Source organism: Haliaeetus leucocephalus, unplaced genomic scaffold, assembly GCF_000737465.1.
Source record: "Haliaeetus leucocephalus isolate CR32 unplaced genomic scaffold, Haliaeetus_leucocephalus-4.0 Scaffold428, whole genome shotgun sequence".
NCBI classification, from domain to species: Eukaryota; Metazoa; Chordata; class Aves; order Accipitriformes; family Accipitridae; genus Haliaeetus; species Haliaeetus leucocephalus.
Window position 1 is genome coordinate 4,840,567 of NW_010972864.1, and position 17,797 is coordinate 4,858,363.

The 17,797-nt window shown below is 38.6% G+C and overlaps 2 protein-coding genes across 2 annotated transcripts; both read left to right on the top strand.

Moving 5' to 3' along the window:
* The first annotated feature begins 714 nt into the window (after positions 1-714).
* LOC104836032 (transthyretin) lies at positions 715-8,694 on the top strand. Its single transcript, XM_010574353.1, has 4 exons — positions 715-894; positions 1,700-1,839; positions 6,402-6,537; positions 8,417-8,694. Exons 1-4 carry the CDS (start codon positions 826-828, stop codon positions 8,522-8,524), a joined length of 453 nt encoding a protein of 150 aa, XP_010572655.1. The 5' UTR covers positions 715-825; the 3' UTR covers positions 8,525-8,694.
* Positions 8,695-10,712: 2,018 nt separating this feature from the next.
* On the top strand, positions 10,713-17,555 carry LOC104836033 (transthyretin-like). Its single transcript, XM_010574354.1, has 4 exons — positions 10,713-10,817; positions 12,606-12,736; positions 15,358-15,493; positions 17,245-17,555. Exons 1-4 carry the CDS (start codon positions 10,749-10,751, stop codon positions 17,350-17,352), a joined length of 444 nt encoding a protein of 147 aa, XP_010572656.1. The 5' UTR covers positions 10,713-10,748; the 3' UTR covers positions 17,353-17,555.
* Positions 17,556-17,797: the final 242 nt, after the last annotated feature.

Sequence of the window (17,797 nt, forward strand, 5' to 3'; positions counted from 1 at the left end):
TTAGCATAAGCTACTGGTCTATGCTAGTTGCCTTGGTTCCTTCTTGGGTACATGGAGCAAGAGAGGACTCCTTTCACTTTTCTGAGATCTTTATCTTCCCAAGGGGACAGAACTCTCCAGGTGTCTTCCCAGTGACTAAGAGGAAACCTCAATGTCTACCTGAAGATTAGGCAAGATGAATCCTTAGGAACTTCTGATGAGAGGCAGCATGTTGTCAGATCCTATCTAAATTAGGTTTCAAAAGAAACATTGCTCCTTCTAAACAAGCAAGGGAACTGCTTGGGAAACCATCTCCCAGAATGGACCATTAGCACTGCTTGAGGCAGACAGAGAACAAACTCCATCACCCATAACAAGCCTGCATCTATATGTGGTAACTGGTCTTCAGAAAGCATTGAATACATTGAGAAGAAACATGGAGAAGGTGCACAGAAAGCATTGGGGCATTATTGTGCACAACCTGAGGGCAAGCTAAAGAATATCTCCTGGAACTGGCTGGACTTCTGGGCAAACAAAGGTCATTTAAATTATTCTGTAGAGGGCTTTCTACGAGTCTAATCTCCCCAGACAAGGGTCATGTTTGTGTCCGTTACTTATTCTCTTTGCTCTAGTGATCCTGCAGTCCTTCCATTGACTGCAATGGCCGTGCTATTCATGGACTAACTCTAGGATTGGACTATTTACTAAGCAAATAGTCAGAATCAGCAGATTTTGAGTCATATGGGCACCCAATAAGCAGCCTGTTTTGTTGTAGGATTGGGTATAAAATCCCAAATCCTCCCAGCTCCTAGCTGCTGGCACCAAGGCTCACTAACAGCAAACAGAATGGCCTTTCACTCTGTGCTCTTTGTTTTCTTAGCTGGACTGGTATTTTTCTCTGAAGCTGCACCACTGGTGAGTCTCTTTTTATTCAAACTCAATCATTACAAGAATGATAATCTAGATTTTCTAGATGACCAGCATCCTCCTCATCCATGAAATTCTGTAACCATTTGGCTTTGCTGGAGTGCTATTTTACTACCATTTTTTAAGTAGCTTCTTCAGAATTCTTAAAACTACTTTTTTTTTTTTGCCATTTACCCATCTATTTTAGGATATTATGAAAGGGTCAGGGATCTAGGAGGTGTGACCTTTTATTTCTGTCTGTTTCTGTCAGTTTGCGACGTGCATCCCATATCTTCACTATAGAGGTAGCTTTACCTTCTTCACCAAACAAGTACATCTCTAAAGCACTAAAAAAATATTTCTGAAGTATGACTAAGGATTCCATATAGTAAAATGAAGTTTAAGAAATAAATATTCTTACAGTCCTTAGGGATGTCATCGATATTTCTTTGTTGGTTTCCTATGCTAACATACCCTGCCTGCACTTAACAATAATTTACTATTTTCTTATTTGTGACCTCATTAAAAATGTATTCTTTATAACATTTTCCCAGGGTCATATGCAAATCTAAATATTTATCAAGCAATCTGTTTGTATGTGTTTGTGTGTATGTAATAAAGTGATCAGTATAAAGTTCTAAGATACTCTGCTTTAAGAAATAGGTGTTTGCAAACTAGCTTTGAATACCATTTGGCAAAGAACTTGCTTTGAAGTCAACGTTAATTCTGCAATAAGAATCCATCTTTTCTTTGAAGGAAGGTTTTTGCAGGGCTGGTGAACAGCTCCTATACAACCTCTTCTGCTTTCCCCAAGGTCTCCCATGGCTCTGTTGATTCCAAATGCCCTCTCATGGTGAAAGTGCTGGATGCAGTCAGAGGAAGTCCTGCAGCTAACGTAGCTGTTAAAGTCTTTAAAAAGGCTGCAGATGGAAGCTGGCAGGACTTTGCTACTGGGTAAGTTATGTAGTCTTACGGAGCCATTTTCAAGGTGCCTCACGCAAACAATTGAGAAATAAAGGGAATGGAGCTCTGATCAAAAAAGCAAAAAAGTGTCACACTATCACTGTTAACAGCAGGTGAATTCTGGTCTAAAATCCATCAGATTCAAGTGGAACTTATCCATGACTGATGTACGTGCTCATTGCAAAAATATGTTGAGATGCTCATCTTATCTTTGTAAGGGAATAGGTTTAATAATTAATTTTTCTCCTAGTTTCAGTACTATCTTTCCTTTCTATAAAAAAGAAAAAAAAATTAAAAGCCTATTTAACAGAATTTTGTAGGTAACCCAGACTAACCTACTACCTTTATATGCAATGGATATAGAGCTTTATTTGCAGCAGTCACATACAAAATCCTCTCTGCAAGCTTTGTCTGCATGCATGCAAATAATAAGCGCATTAGCCTTCTCCTGTGTAACAAACGTGCTGGTTGGAAGAAACTCTTTGACGAGAAAGTTTTAAAGAGTCCCGCTGTAACACAACACAGAAGCACAACCTCAGCATTTGGTTGTGGTCATTTCTATAGAGCTGCATGGCTTTTGCTAGAATGACAGCTTAATACTTACAAAGCATCCTCAGAACATCACTGAGGGGCAGGCAATAATACTATTATCTTCAGTCTGTGGGAAAAGTATGGGTAACAGAGGAATACAGTTTACTAAAATTCAAATAGGTGAGGTATTCAGGTATTTAAGTTTCATTGTAACAACTCATTGAATCAGATTTTTAAACAAGTCCAGAGAAATCTCTAGTAACAGCAGGATATTCAAGCACAGAATGACAAGCACAAGCATGGACAGGAGCCACCAGAGAATCCAACTGCCTTTTACTAGGATTTTTATAGCATGATTTACATAAAAGCTGCAGAAAAAAAAACAGAGAAGACTACAAGGAGAGAGATATCATTCTCTCCATCTGAAGGGTTTCTTTTTATAAAACTCAAAACAAAAAATACTTTTCCCCATTGAAAAGGAACAAGAAAGTTTAGGAGATTGAAGGAGAAACAAACACTTCCACTCCCAAATGCTGAGTGTTAATCTAGGAACAAATGACTCTCGGAATGGATTTATATACTTCAACGAACAGAGAAACCCCATGAAAAAAATATGCAGTTTTCAAGGAAAGCGGAGACAAGGATAATGTCTTGTCCTTAGTGAGTATTTCTGCCATTATTAGGAAACCCTGAATATTTCAAATGTTTCATCAAGTGCTCTTGAACATGTAATACAAAATACAATTTACAGAGGGATAAGATAAATGCAACATCAGTGTTACATGTCCTCACTTTTTCAGCATAACAGTGTTTTCTTGTCCAGTTTGCAATGCTGCTCTCAAAAAGCCCAAGGAGACAAATCCCACGGTTCTTCTTAGCCAACCTCTGTTGACAGTTTAGGTCAGTACATCCCTGAGAAAATCAAATCACTTCTTCTTAAATATAAATTGAGATTAACCCTAGGCAAGTGAGAAGCATCTTGCTGAGGGAAGGCAGTGGAGGAACATTAAATCACAATTTTTATTGCAGGTAAAAATTTTGACCTTTCCGTTGACTTGCATCTTAACCAAGGCTGCTTTCAGCGATACCATTGACTTTAGCTGATGACACTCGTTTGAACTTGGTTTTCAAACGTGATTGCAATTTTTTTATTTTGGGAAAACCAGAGTTTCTCTGTGTTAAACCAGATGAAAATCTGAATGCAGTCAAGGAACACAATCTGTAACTACTCCTGTCAGGTTAATAATATCTTGAAGTTACAGTACCTAGCAGATGCATATAGAAAAGTTACATTTTGTACAAATGTCTATAAAAGTTATTTTTTTACCTTTTTGTTTGTTTTTACTTTGCTAACACATTTTAGGGAATTAAGCAAATGCACCTAGCAACTGGTGAATTTGGACTAAGAGTATTTAAAAGGCAGGGAGGAAGTTCACATAGCAACAGCTAACTTTATTAAGAGGCTTGTTTCAAAAATTAGTCTAGCCAAAAATATGCAAGAAGAGATAACTTGAGCTGAGACGCACTCTGAGGAAGGCTTTAGGGAACAGAGACCTGGGAAACATATGATTTGGCTTCTATGCGAGCTCCTCCCACGACTAGCTTTGACCTTCTCACTCCTCACAGGTTTTTGGAAATCTAGGTCTTATCACATAGTTCAAGAGTTGCATTCACCAAACATAGTTCTCACATGACCTAGGTTGTAAATCATAAAAAAAAAAACCAAAACCGCAGCATATTTGAAGTGGCTCCCCCCCCCTCCTTTTTTTTAAAAACTCCAAAATAATTCATGTTCCTGAGATATCTCCTCAGCAGTCTGCATCTGAGGGCAGAGTTCATCTCTGCAGTATGTGTCCCAAGACTTCATAAACATCATTTCACAGTATACATTTGACCTGGTCACAATATACAACTCAGACAGTGAAAAACAGAATCAGGATTGCAGCCTAGGCTGGAGCCATAGTAGCTTAACCAGTGGTTTGCTAATTTTTTGCTGTAAAAGCACAGCTTTTTTAACTTAACTGTCCATCTTACAGCAGATGCTGGCAGTCCAGATCCTATTAAGAATAAGCAACCATAGCGTATTTATTCCCCCACTCAGACAGAAATACTAGTCCTGTTCAGAAGGAATCACTTGTAGCATTTTGCTACCAGGGCCAAATGCAGGGCATCCTCTGCCTTGTGCTAATCCCATCCAGGCTCTGAATTGCACACTGTCCTGCTGGCTGTCAATGCAGCAGTAATGCTGAAGGGTTTGCTTGTGAGACCACCTGCATTGAATGGCTACCACTTAATAACTAAAATTAAGAAAGTGCCATTAACTCCTGGTAGTAGGCAAGAGTTTTCAAGTGAATTCTTGTTTCGTTTCGTTCTGGATGGTTAACATCTGCAACTTTGGGTCAACACCCATCAGCGAAAGCACCGTTCAAGCTGCATCCACAGTTTTCTCAAACTAAAACTTACTTGTTTACCTGAACAAAGATTTTGAGGCAGACACCATTTTGCTGTGTAATTGGTTTGTGTCTAGACTATCCAACTTGTATGTAGATGCATGTGAATTGCTAACTTGTACTCTGAACTCTTCTGCAGGATCTCAGAAATCCTGTTTCATGGTTTCGAGGACACTCACCAATAAATTCTTCCTCCTTTTACCTACTGCCTTTTGTTAAGGCAATATAGGTTAAATCGGGAAGTACTAATTAAACCAAGAGAAAACAGATGTGTACACTTCACAAATACCCTCTGAGCCATGTTTCAAATAGGGCTTGGATTCTCTGCAGGTTTGGTCTACCCTGGATACAGCTGATTTCACTTGTATTGGACCAGTGAGACTTTTGTCAAGTCTTCAAAGTGCTGAACTTGAACTATAAGAAAACCTGAAAATTAGCATGGGATTTTCAATCCTGCTACTTCTTAATTTAAGCAAAAGCTCTGTCATTCAGACTTTTTTCATTCACCAACATTAACCAAAGTTGACAAATACGATGAAGGAGGAGGCAGCAGCTGGGAAAGAAAAGCTGCAATAGCACAACTGATTCTGTCTCTGATAATTACCATGTCACTCCTTTCTCCCCTCCCTCTCTTCCTCCTCAAGCTTTTCTGTTTTCTGCCTAGACAGCTAACCCTTGCCATAAGACTAGAAAGTTCCACTAGTTCTTCAAGTCAAGGCTTTCTTCATTTTTCCTTCAACTACATCATATGTTTATGAAGAGCTATAAATGTCAAGTAAGTATTTTCAGCAGGAAAAAAAAAAAGAACTAGCAAAAAATCAGAAATAAAATAAAAGGAAGGAAAAGAGATAAATGGTGTTTAGGTGCAATGCCAGCTGTATTTCCTTCTCGCTTCTGGAATTCATTCACCCACAGTTTATTGTTATGAGCTGAGTACATAATCTCTCTGAGCTGGGAATTCCTATTGCTCATTTATATGGCACCCAGTGGAAGAAGCCCCTGCTCTTTGACCAAGGCATTGTAATTCAAATTAATAAAATCCTGTGATGCCAAATTGCTTCTTCAAGACGCTACCACTTAGGGTCACATAAAACCACATCAGTGTATAGGGGTAAAACCTACAGCCTCAGTGCTAATAACTAGAGAACGAAGTAATTTTCCACTAAAATCTCTCTTCTCTCTTTAACTGTAATTTGAGATTTGGCATCTTGCCTTTCATCATGACAATCCTTTTCCTAAGCCACTAACATTTGGTTCCAGAGGGCACTTGGTACAAGTTAAACATGACATTGAAAGAAAGCCCTTAACTACAATTCCTGCCATAGCAACAAAAATGACAAAAAAAGCCATCCAGCTTTGATTTGTGATGTATATGGATGAGTTGGTAGCAAGGACAGGCTCTGCAATGCGGAAGCATACACTACATAGAAGGAGGGAATTATTTCAGATGAATAGAAACCATTCAATGTAGAATTTGGCTGTGCAGCACCCTTATTATTTAATATTCCATTGTTTCTGTTTAGCATCTAAATGACAGTATAAAATATTTATGTAGATATTTTACCATTACAGTAAAACCACAGAGTATGGGGAGATCCATGAGCTCACAACAGAAGAACAGTTTGTAGAAGGAATATACAGGGTTGAGTTTGACACCAGCTCTTACTGGAAGGGACTCGGCCTTTCTCCGTTCCATGAGTACGCTGATGTAAGTATTTGCAAATATACCCAATAACCTATATACTCTGTAGTGGCATCAGCTGGTAAGAACAAATACAGTCCTTTAATACTGAAGGAGCAGCATCATTCAGTGAAATGGTTCACTGCCACATAACATTGGGAAAATAAAGGCAGTATATAGCTGGCTAAGCCAAAGGAAGTAGCCAACTTCCCTGAAAATACCAACACAGCTCTTCCAAAGTGGAGCTGTGTCCATTCACCCATTCAGACCAGTAGGGACCTTTGTTCAAAAAGAGCTACATTATTCAAAAGTACACGGTGTTTAAAAAACAAACAAGAAAAAAAAAAGACTGCTTTTATTGTTGTTGAAGGAATATAGGGATTTAGAAACCCTAATTTTATAGGAAATAAGCTATTCTTTAATCAGAGGTACTTCCCCCATACCAGTCACCTGAAAATCCCTGAATTCTAGTATGACCTGTAATTACAGGAAAAAACAATTCTTTCTCATGTGCCTTTTTAAAAAAATTTATGCTCAGTACTGAAATATCCAATAGAAAAAAAAGGCATAAAAATATAAAGAAATAACCATAGTGGGAAAGGAAAAGTTGGCTGTTTCATTGATACTGAAATTTCATAAGCAGGCCAGCAATATAATCATGTTTCGTGCCTCCCTTCGCTTTCAGCCCTACACTGATTTATTGTGTGTTCTATTCTATTACATTTATTCAGCACTTCCAAATAATTTGTTTCAATTCTTCAGGCTTAATCTGCCATTAAATTTAAGTTTCCCCAAATTAAGTAGTCCGGAATGGCTACAGGTTGTGTTGTAGAACATTTTAAACCACAAGTTTATGAAGCTCTGTGGAAGACTAAAACAAATGACTGAGGCCCAGGTCCACAGAAGTCTAAGGTGCGGCTTGGGTCATTTAGATCAAATAAACAATCCTCAAAATTATTCCCTAACCATTTGGATCTCTGAAAGTTGCTGGGGCTTACAGAAGGGCTTCACATCAAAAGGTACATAAAAGCGCCTGGTTGAGACTCTTCCAGCTAGGCTCTTGAAGAAGCCTTCCTTTGACGTAATAGCCTACAGGTCAACAAATTAGCCTGGGAAGCAGGCAGAGTTCAACGACTGTCTATGTACAAGGTAACTGAAGCCTACAGTCCTCACATCCCAGCAGCTTAGACTTTGGCAGGATCGGGATGTAGGAGGGAACTCTCTAGTCCTCTTGTAGAAAGTATGTCATGGTACAGAAAATAAGAGCAAATATTAGAGCCAAAGAAAGTGGGACCGTAACCCAGGTGATGACACTTTCCTGGGAACTTGGTGTCCCAAGTTCCAGGGACTGATTTGGAGAGCAGCAAATTTGAATTATCTTAGGACAAGGGTCTCTCCTTGTTCTGGGGAGTCTAGCCACTCAGTTCTTAATGCAAGAACTGACCCATCACTAGCTGTGTTAAAAACAGGAGGCACTGAAGTACAGAAAGCAGCTTTGGGGTCCAACTGCCTACCTTGCTTGGACACCTCACACAGAAATTGTATTTAAGTTCACTAGATGGGATTTCACCTCTCTGTCTTTCTTACCAGTCGTTTGAGATACCTCCCCCTCATCCTCCCATTCCACATCACAAACTAGTTTGCCTGGCTCAGGTGTAGGTATCTCCAACTAGCTTCACCACAGCCAAGGCTCTTTGTGGACCTCAGTCCAAATCTCACAAATTTCTCAGTCTTCAGCAAGCATCACAAACTAATGGGGAGCATTACCTATCAGAAGCGTAAAATCATTGACTGGACAGAACTGGCAAAGTATTCTGCAGAGGAAATGGAGTGTGCTTCCTAATTCTTAATAAGGTAGTTTTGAATGTACGTTGTTCATCGTGATCACAAGTTTTCTCTCTTCCAGGTGGTGTTCACTGCTAATGATTCTGGTCACCGCCACTATACCATTGCCGCTCTCCTCAGTCCTTTCTCTTATTCAACCACTGCTGTTGTCAGTGATCCCCAGGAATAAACACGTACTGTCGCTACACACACACCCTCCTCCGCTAGAACTATCGTAGGCTTTTAGGAGGAAGGTTTTTCCTACTGCTAATGGATAACTTTTTGCTACATTAGTTTTTTTTCCATTTTGTAACCTGGCTAACCTCAGACAAGTCAATAAAATGTTACTTCTTTAAAACAGTTTGGATTCTATTGGTTAAGTTTTATTGTGTTCTAAGGTGTCATGTTTTGCATTCAGGTGCAAAGGACATCTGGAAAACATGCATGGCATAGCACTTGATTTGGTTCTGTCATCTTCCTCCATCACCTTAAAAAAGTCTCACCAAATGCACTGGCTCAAAGTGAGAAAGTTACAGAGTTATGCTACCACCTTAAATAATTTGACCTAACACATGTACTCAAAATAAGAACGTCATCCATGCTGCTCATAGTTTACACACAGAAGAGATGGTCCCACTATCAACTAGGTCACAGGGTAAATGGAAGAAATTCTGAATACCTAGCTGCAGAACAAACAATGCAGAAAGACTGTTGAAATATATATATACAGAGAGCTGAAAGAGTTAAAATCTGCGTACCCTTACTTAAAACTTCAGGTAAACCTCAAACCTTTGTCATTTCAAGAGGAAAGTTTGCTTCAGAACTTCCTAGATTGATTGAGCAGCAATTTCAATTAGCCCCATTTTTAACAACTCTGATCTTTAACCCAGTTGGCTACTGTATTCAGGTGCATTCCAATTAAATCTCTAGTAAGTCAAATCTCTAGCCATCATTAAAAAAAAGCCCTAAAATAGAAGCATCATCTTAATATTCTCTTCATATTTTTAGAAACAGGAAAAGGTAAGCTGTAGAGTGACTGTGATTCAATAAACTGACCAAAGACTTTGAGGGCTTTAGCAGCAATTTCTGTAGACTGATGGCCTACTGTATTTAAAATAACCTGAAGCAGAGGAATTGTTTTTTAACAGGATTACAGAAACTACAGAGATAGTTACTGAAAGCATGCCATTCAGAAACCATCAGCACTCATCTGCCACTGACCTTGGAGTTTATCTCTACACCTAGAGCCTGCTTGGGATGACTGCATACCAAGCGAATTCACAACTTACAAAAGCTTGCCTTTAACGTTTCACTATTTGGTTACCTTTGTCCCCTGATTTCTGGACACTACCATAGTTACACAACTCCTGTAAGCAGTGCAAATACCATCAGCAGCACCCATCTTAAAGCATGCGGATTTCATGGGATCCTGCTATTCCTGGAGCTTGAACACCAGTAGGTTTGATTTGCAGCGGGCTATGCCCAGCCCTCAAAATAGGACATAAATATGTTCATACAGGTGTAGTCATTAAAAAAAAAAACAAACACAAAAAAACCCCAACCAAAAACAAATCAAAAACCTACTCTGCATGTAGTCATCCATCTGATAACAGGATAAACCTAGTAAGAGAGTGTACATACATGTGTTTAACCAAAGATCAGAAAGACAAAGTTTAATTTCAAGAAGTAACATAAAATGAAGCAGATGCTTCTGGTGGGAACTGACTTGCAGTTGTACAGGGAAAGTCCTGAACTTGTACTGAATCTAACGGACAAGTAAAGCAATAAGACATAAAAAAGACTGCTTAACTGTGCTTCAGAAATGGCTATGTGGGTATCTGGTTATCATGCTGGAAACCAAAAGTAATGTATTTTTCTTCCAGGGGAATGCATAAGATAGCTAGATAGCCCACACATTATCCACTTGCCTTTTATCAGAGGTGGGGAGAAGGCCACCACAGAGAGAAATCTCTTAATAGGTAAACATGGGTGAGTCAATTATGCCAAGCCATAACCACAGAGAACTTCTCACTGAAACTGAAACTGCTGAGTTGACAAGAAATTTTAATTTCTCACAACTATGAGATCTATACACCACTATTCCTCAACAAAAAGAGAAAAATAAAACAGAATAGACATTGTTTCCAAGAAAACAGATCACTGCAGTTGAGCTAGGCAATATTCATAGTATTTCCACAGGCAATGATAGAAGAGACTTATTTTTGCAGACAAGGTTCATGTTTGTATGGGTTACTTATTTTCTCAATGTTTACTAAGTAAATAGTATGAATTGGCATGTTGAAAGTCATATGGGTTTTCTGATAAGTAGCCTCAGTTTAGGGGCCTTGATATAAAAATCACAGATCCCACCAGTTTCTACTTGCTGACACTGAGACTTCCTAGTGGTAGGCAAAATGGCTTTTCATTCTGTATTTCTTGTTTTCTTAGCTGGCCTGGCATTTTTCTCCGAAGCTGCACCACTGGTAAGTGTCTCAGTATTGAGGTCCTGCATACTGATGTAGTCCCAGCTTTTTTTCTTTTCTTTTTTTTTTTTATATATAATTAGTGTAAGTGAAAAACACAGTATTCCATTTTATTGCAATTATTTTTATTTTATGGTATGTATTGACTGTAGTTCTCTCCTACTGTTCTTTTTCTGGTCCTTCTTTCTCCTTCTCTAGTGATTAGCGAGAGGGCTTTATGGTTAGAGAAGCAGCACTTGTCATTAGACTCGGTGACTACGTGAAAAACAATGTAAGACAAGAAAGGAAAAAAATTATCATATTCACTACACAAAAGCCTTGGGCCTGTTGAAAAGTAACTAGTAGCACTTATAACAAAATGAACAAGCTCCTGTTATGAGGGATTTTGTTTCCCGTCGTGAGATCCATGCTCAAGAATTGCCTTCTCTCATCCTTTCCCTTCCTGCTCTACCCACTACAGCTCTATCCCATGCAAGCAGGAAGGGATCTCAACAGTCATTGACGCAAGCAAAGAACAGGGCCAAAGCCAGGACTGCACTTCCAGAGGGCTCATTTATTCCAGCAAAACAAGCTAGAGACACAGCCGCTTCAGCCTGAAATTCTTCTAGAACAAACTTGTCCCTCTCTCTCTGCCCCTCTACTCGTTCTTCCTCTCAAGCTTTGATCTTTGGGAAAACGAATACCTGACCAACCTTTGTGAGGACACAGACTTTCATTGAGCTCCCAGGGTGTAAAAGCCAGGAAAATAGGTGGTGGCACTAGAGCCCCCCTTGCCAATGCTTCAAAAGAAACACTAGCAAGGAGCCAGTGCATTCCAGAAAGGGAGCCTGAGGAGTCAGGGCGTAGAGGCGGTATGGACACATGCTGGTACCTTGGTCTGATACAGGGCAGGGTTCCTGGCCGGTGGGATATTCAGGATGTCACAGACTGTAAGAGGGGATGTAAGAGAGGGCTTTTAGTTTTTAACATCTACATCATGATTCATTTTGCAATGATTAAATGGAGATCGATTGCTATTTTGAGATAATCCCTGATTAGCACCTTCCACAAAGCTCCATCTTCTCATTTTTCATACACAGAATTAGGTAATGGAATGTCAAAGCTCTGATTCACCCTTGCCTTTGAATAGGTAAAACATCAGGGCATAACCACTGCCTGTGATGAACATGTTGGGAGTGAAACTACAGCTATCCCATCTTTGAAGTAAGGTTTTCCTCTCCTATCCCTGCATAGCTGCCAGGGGCTGACAAATCTGATCCAACATGGTGTTAGGACAGAGTCCGTATGTGGTGCTTATTAAGTTTACAGCAGAGTAAAGATAACTCTATGGCAACAAGACATCAGAGGCCTTCAAATCCAGAAGCCGCGCTCGAATTGCCACTTCAAAATCCAGAGGAAGAGTTGTCAGATTTTTAAACATTCCTACTACCTTTGATGATTTAATTATTTGCAGTTGAGGTCACAATTTAGTTACAACTTCATGCTGGAGATGATGTGTAGCTAAGCCATGACAAAGAGAAAACAGAAATGTGTTCTCATACACAGCCACAGTGCCTCCTCAGCGCACATGGCTACAGTTGCCCCCAGCAGCTCCTAACACCTTCCTTCCCAGTGCCACCCTTTCCAGCCCCCAGAAAACTTCAGGCTACATTTGTGCAGTACACAGTGATCTTGCTGAGGAAAATATGGTATATTCTGTAGATCTAAAGAATAAGATTCCTTACTGCTTTATTATGCACCATTGCTTATCTTCCTCACAACGTAAAAATTCTGTCTTCCTACCTGAAGGACTCTGCTGACTCCAAGCATCCTCTTCTTATAAAAATTCTGGATTCAGTCCGAGGAAGTCCAGCTCCAAATGTTCCAGTTAAGTTATATAAAGAAGCTGCAGATGGATCTTGGGAACTGTTAAATTCAAAGTAAGTCATACCAAAATAATGAGTGAAAGAAGGGAAAGGCAATGGGAAGATGCCAAATAGTTGAAAAAACAGTTTTACATTCTCTAACATAAGACGTCTCCTTTACTCAGAGGAAAGACAACATACTATTGAATGAATTTGCTGCAGACTGTCTTTTAACTGTGCTACAATTTCAACTACCAAAATGGTTTTATAATGCTTTATAATTACTGTGAGCACAAGAAAGTATTTTAAACTATGCTTTAATTCAATCATCGCTTCTCTTCTATTTCATTACAAAGGATTGCATTACCTTTTAGTACCCAGCAATGAACTACCGCATTGTTAGCGGAAGAATCAGGCAGACTCTTTTAGTTGTTTGAAACTAAGACCCTGGTTGAGAATCCTACCTTTATTGGCTATTTTCCTTCTTTCTAGATGGACTTTCATTTCATACACCACAGCTTTAAAAAGAAAACACAGAACTCTTTTGAACACATACCACATCATAATTGATAGCCTTCTTTGCTTCAGGAAAAAGGAAATCAGCCAAAAGGAAAAAATTTGGGGATAAAACTTTCTCACCTCCTCCCTCACAGAGAAGCAATTACATCTAAAATAAGAAAAAGAATCTCCCAGATATTTAAATGTTGCCATGTCTTTTAAAAAAATATAATTGTAGAATTTCAATTGTAGATGACTTTTTTCAAATCACCCTCAATGTTAGTGTTTATTAACACTTTAAAAAACTCAAAAGCAATTTTTACTTAAAGTATAATCTGAAATGAAATTGAAAAAAATTCTTAGGGGATATAGAGAATGAACATTCTTTATTCAACAAGGAACATCCCATTTCCACACTTATGTCCTCAAGATAGTTGCAAAGTCTCACCGGAGACCTCTCCAGGTCTGTTAACAGTCTGTTCTACCTAAAAAAGGGAGATAGGGCTCCTAAGGGCTAAAGCTGACATAGTGCAGGAATTTCAATAGTGGGATCCGACTCAGATGCATTTCTAGAAAGTCCATGAGAAACTGTATGTACATGGCTCTTTGGTGTCATAGAGCAGTGGGCTGGCAGAAGCAACAGTGCTCTTATATGCGTCCTTGAAAAACATAGCTACAGTGAAGGCCACACATATTTGTACAAAGTGGGGAAAAACAATCTACTCACGTTGTCCTACTTAAACTGCCTCCCAGCCCTCAAGTGAGAAGATAGCTTCACACATATTCTGTCACTGGAAACGCATGAAATTTTCCATTAAGAGAGTGTTCAGTTTACTTATCTTCAAATCTGAGCTTAGAAGCTTTATAAAAAGATACTCAGCTGAACAGCTGGATGTTGACTGAAGCCTTAAAAACATACTTAACATTTGAAACAAAGAACAAAGTAACCTTAAGATAAGGTATGTGAAAGTCTTGATAATACTAACGCAACCTTTCCAGCCTTGTTAATTTGTAAATAATTGAATGTTAGCAAGAGATTCTGAAATAACTGTTCTCAGTTAGATATGTTTGGTTTTAGCTAAGAAAGCTTATTAGAGAAATGAACAGTTATCTAACAATGATCAATCTACAACAAAGAAAAATAGAGACATTTGAATGGATAAAAAAAAATCTGGTAACTGACTACAGAGCATCTTGTATGATACAAATGGTGTTCTATGACTTCATAGTTGTAAGCCATATTAAAGCACAAATCCTAAGTAATCCACTGGACAATGACATACAAACCATTCAATTATTTTTCTCTCCATGCAATTTGAATAAAATATGTTCAGAAAAAGATTTGGCAGCTAGAACACAAAACAGTGGTTTATGACTATTAAAATCAGGCACTAGCAGCACTGTTATTTGTGGATAACCTCCCCAATCAAAAACCTAATATTATATAACTTATTTCACAGAAATAGGTTTCAACCAAGAGACATGTTTGAGAGACAGCATTCAATATTGGTTCTGGAGCCCTAAATTGGTTGGCGCTCAAAGGCGTATAGTTTCAAGCCAGTACCATGGCCTTGGATAGCACTGATAGCATCTTCAAATCAAACAAAACCATCTGTTTGTTGAGGATGGAAAACCAACTGATCAATACAGACAACAGGGAATTCCATAAGGCTACACTGTTGTTTGACCTACAGTCATTTCAAACAGCAGATCTCAAATTTCAAAAAGCCAGCTGTAAAAAGTACTCATACTGATAAAACAACTCAATACATTTAAATGAGAAAGAAAACTACAGAAAAATCAGGAGTTGACCCTATTTGCACAGTAAGTGCATCATAGAGCTTCCACAGTGCTTACAGCAGTGTTGAAGTCTTCCCTCTGAGTGGGTTCATTTAATTAACTCCAAGACTCTGCCAGGAGTCTATGAATAACAATGCCAGCTTTTGGCTCACCCCCAAACCACGCAGACTAGTGACATGGCAGGCAGCCATGTGCTGTGGCCATCATGGAAGTAGCAAATGCCAAGACAAGCTCTGAAGCATCCATAATACAGATGGACATAAGCCATTCCAGATCAATAGAAGTATTCATCACATTACTTAAGCTACACAGCATCACTCAAGTTCAATTGCTAAGAACTGCATTTTTCTCGGGCTTTTAACCAAAATATAAAAGTGCATTCTTCTGCCATCACACAGACAAACCAATGACAACGGAGAGCTCCATGAGCTCACAACTAAAGAACAATTTGTAACAGGGATATACAAGATCGAGCTTGACACAGCCTCTTATTGGAAGAGGCTGGGCTTGAATCCCTTCCATCACCATGCTGATGTGAGTATTCATTTTCTCCTGTACTTTAGTTGCAAAGAATAAAGATACTTTATATGTCTAGACTTCAATTACTAATTGCACGTGTTGAACTTTCTTTTCACTCTAAAATATTTTTGCATTAACACCTTAAATCCACAGTCTCAAAGCTTTGTAACAACATACTCATGAGAGAACCTAGTTACTAACTTCCCCATAACTCTCAATAAGTTCTTAGATGCATTACTTACAAAGACACCTTCCATCCTTCTACCTCTACTTAAGCCTGCAATTCTTCCTGTGACTATTTCTAGATGCCTGAGGGAGAACAGCAGGTGGAATACTCTGTTAAGTCTCCTGGGAAAAGGATTTTTCTGCCTTTTGGATCCAGTATTTGTATGGCTGCAGACAAAGTTTATAATTTAGATATTTAAAGATAATGGAAGTATGAACTGTGTTCTAGATGCTTAGATCCTCAGTTTACCACAGAAAAAAAGTATAACTGGCCTTTTAGTTTGCATGGGACAGATAAATTGGTTAGATGAAGGTGGTCCAAACCAGGTACCAACTGAGGCCAGCTGCAGGGTTTGGGGCTCCTTGGGGGCTGTCCCCTTCCCCTCCAGAGCATCAGTCCTTTCATATGACCTTTCAATAGCAGCAGCAGTCCTGTATGAGTTGTTTGCTGGACTGTGACAGACCAGTGAGCACCACCAGCTGTACGGTTTGCAACTGCTGCTTGAAGAGCCATTCATCTCCTTGGAGAAAAGGTGGCAAATGCCTGGGTTAATTTTGTTTCTGCCTCTCTGAAATGGATGAGAAATGACATTCTTATTCTAAGCAATAACGAGTCTTGCTTTCTGTGATAACTGAAATAAAAGAGGTAAGATGAAAACTTACAGCATGCAAGTAAATTGATTATGCATCAAGATAATGTTTAAGTCTATATTCCAGACTAGAAAATAATTTAATCCAGAGTGCAAGAGCCTTCTTTCTTAAAAATAAGCCTCAGAAGGGATCATGTTTTGCTCAGTTCACTGGTTGTTTCATATGCATCTTTTTTATTAATGTTGAAAGGACCACAAGCTACACATCATGGAACATTATTAAACTGTGTCTATTTTAAAAGTTGACATCCATCGTCTCACAACACAGACTTATCTACTATGTAGAGGGATAAATGAAAGGACAGGACATGAGCTGATGGGGGAGATGTTAAAAGGGCTGTTGTAAATGATCATATGTAAAGTCATTATCATGTTGTGGCTAAAGGACTAATGCAGTCCTCTATCTACTAGATATGTAAGTAGGCTTAAAGAAACTCATTGCTTCACATTTTGGCCTGATGATAGTTACTGTAGCACTATGTTTAATTCTGTTCCTCAAAGTTCAGGACTTCATAAGAGCAGCAAAAATATCCAAATAGTTGAAAGAATGCTTTTCTTTTTTTTTTAATCAAGGCAATCAATGGGGTTCAATGTAGATCTTCAATAAGGAAAAAAAAATCTTGTTGTCATTTATGAATACCAACAAGGAAACAGTAATTTGGATAATAAATATATTTGATAAAAATTTAAATAACAAGTGACCTGTATGGTTTTAACCAGTGGAAAAACCGTGTGACAGGAAGCCACAGATCACAGTGATCAAATCACCACAAGAGAAGGTATTTCCAAAGCTTTGTGGGAGGTTAGATAAAATGATCACAATGGTTCTATCTGGGCTCATATCTAGAGATCACTTCTCATTTGTCTTGTATTTATTTTTCCTTTTTCCAGGTGGTGTTCACAGCTAATGATGCTGGTTATCGACATTACTCCATTGCTGTTCTCCTCAGTCCCTTTTCTTACTCAACTACAGCAGTAGTTAGTGAGCCAGTGGAATAGAAGCTGACATTAAGCATGAAAATTTAGATGTGTAAATCAAAATTTCCATAAATTTTAAGAACTTAGTTTCTGACTGTATCAACAGTTTTAGATTTCATAGTAGATCACTAACAGTAACAGTCAAGTTGTTTATTCACTTTGTTAACTTTAGGAAGAATGTGTATTGACTTTATTTTCAAATACTCTTCGGAATGAAAGTATTCTGTATTTCTGTATTCTGTAAGTATTGCTCTTCTGAATAAAAGTTTTGGGTTTAAAAAGACACATTAAGCTTAGAGAAAATGCATTGAAACTCCATTACTGGGACTAAACCACAGTCTTCCATGAAGTTAATAAACTACATTCCTTCTTGCAAAGGAAGCAAACAAAACACATGTGAAAGGTGTCTCATGGAAAGTAAGCACACAGGAAATGCAATCCACCTCCTACCACCATCTGTACTTCA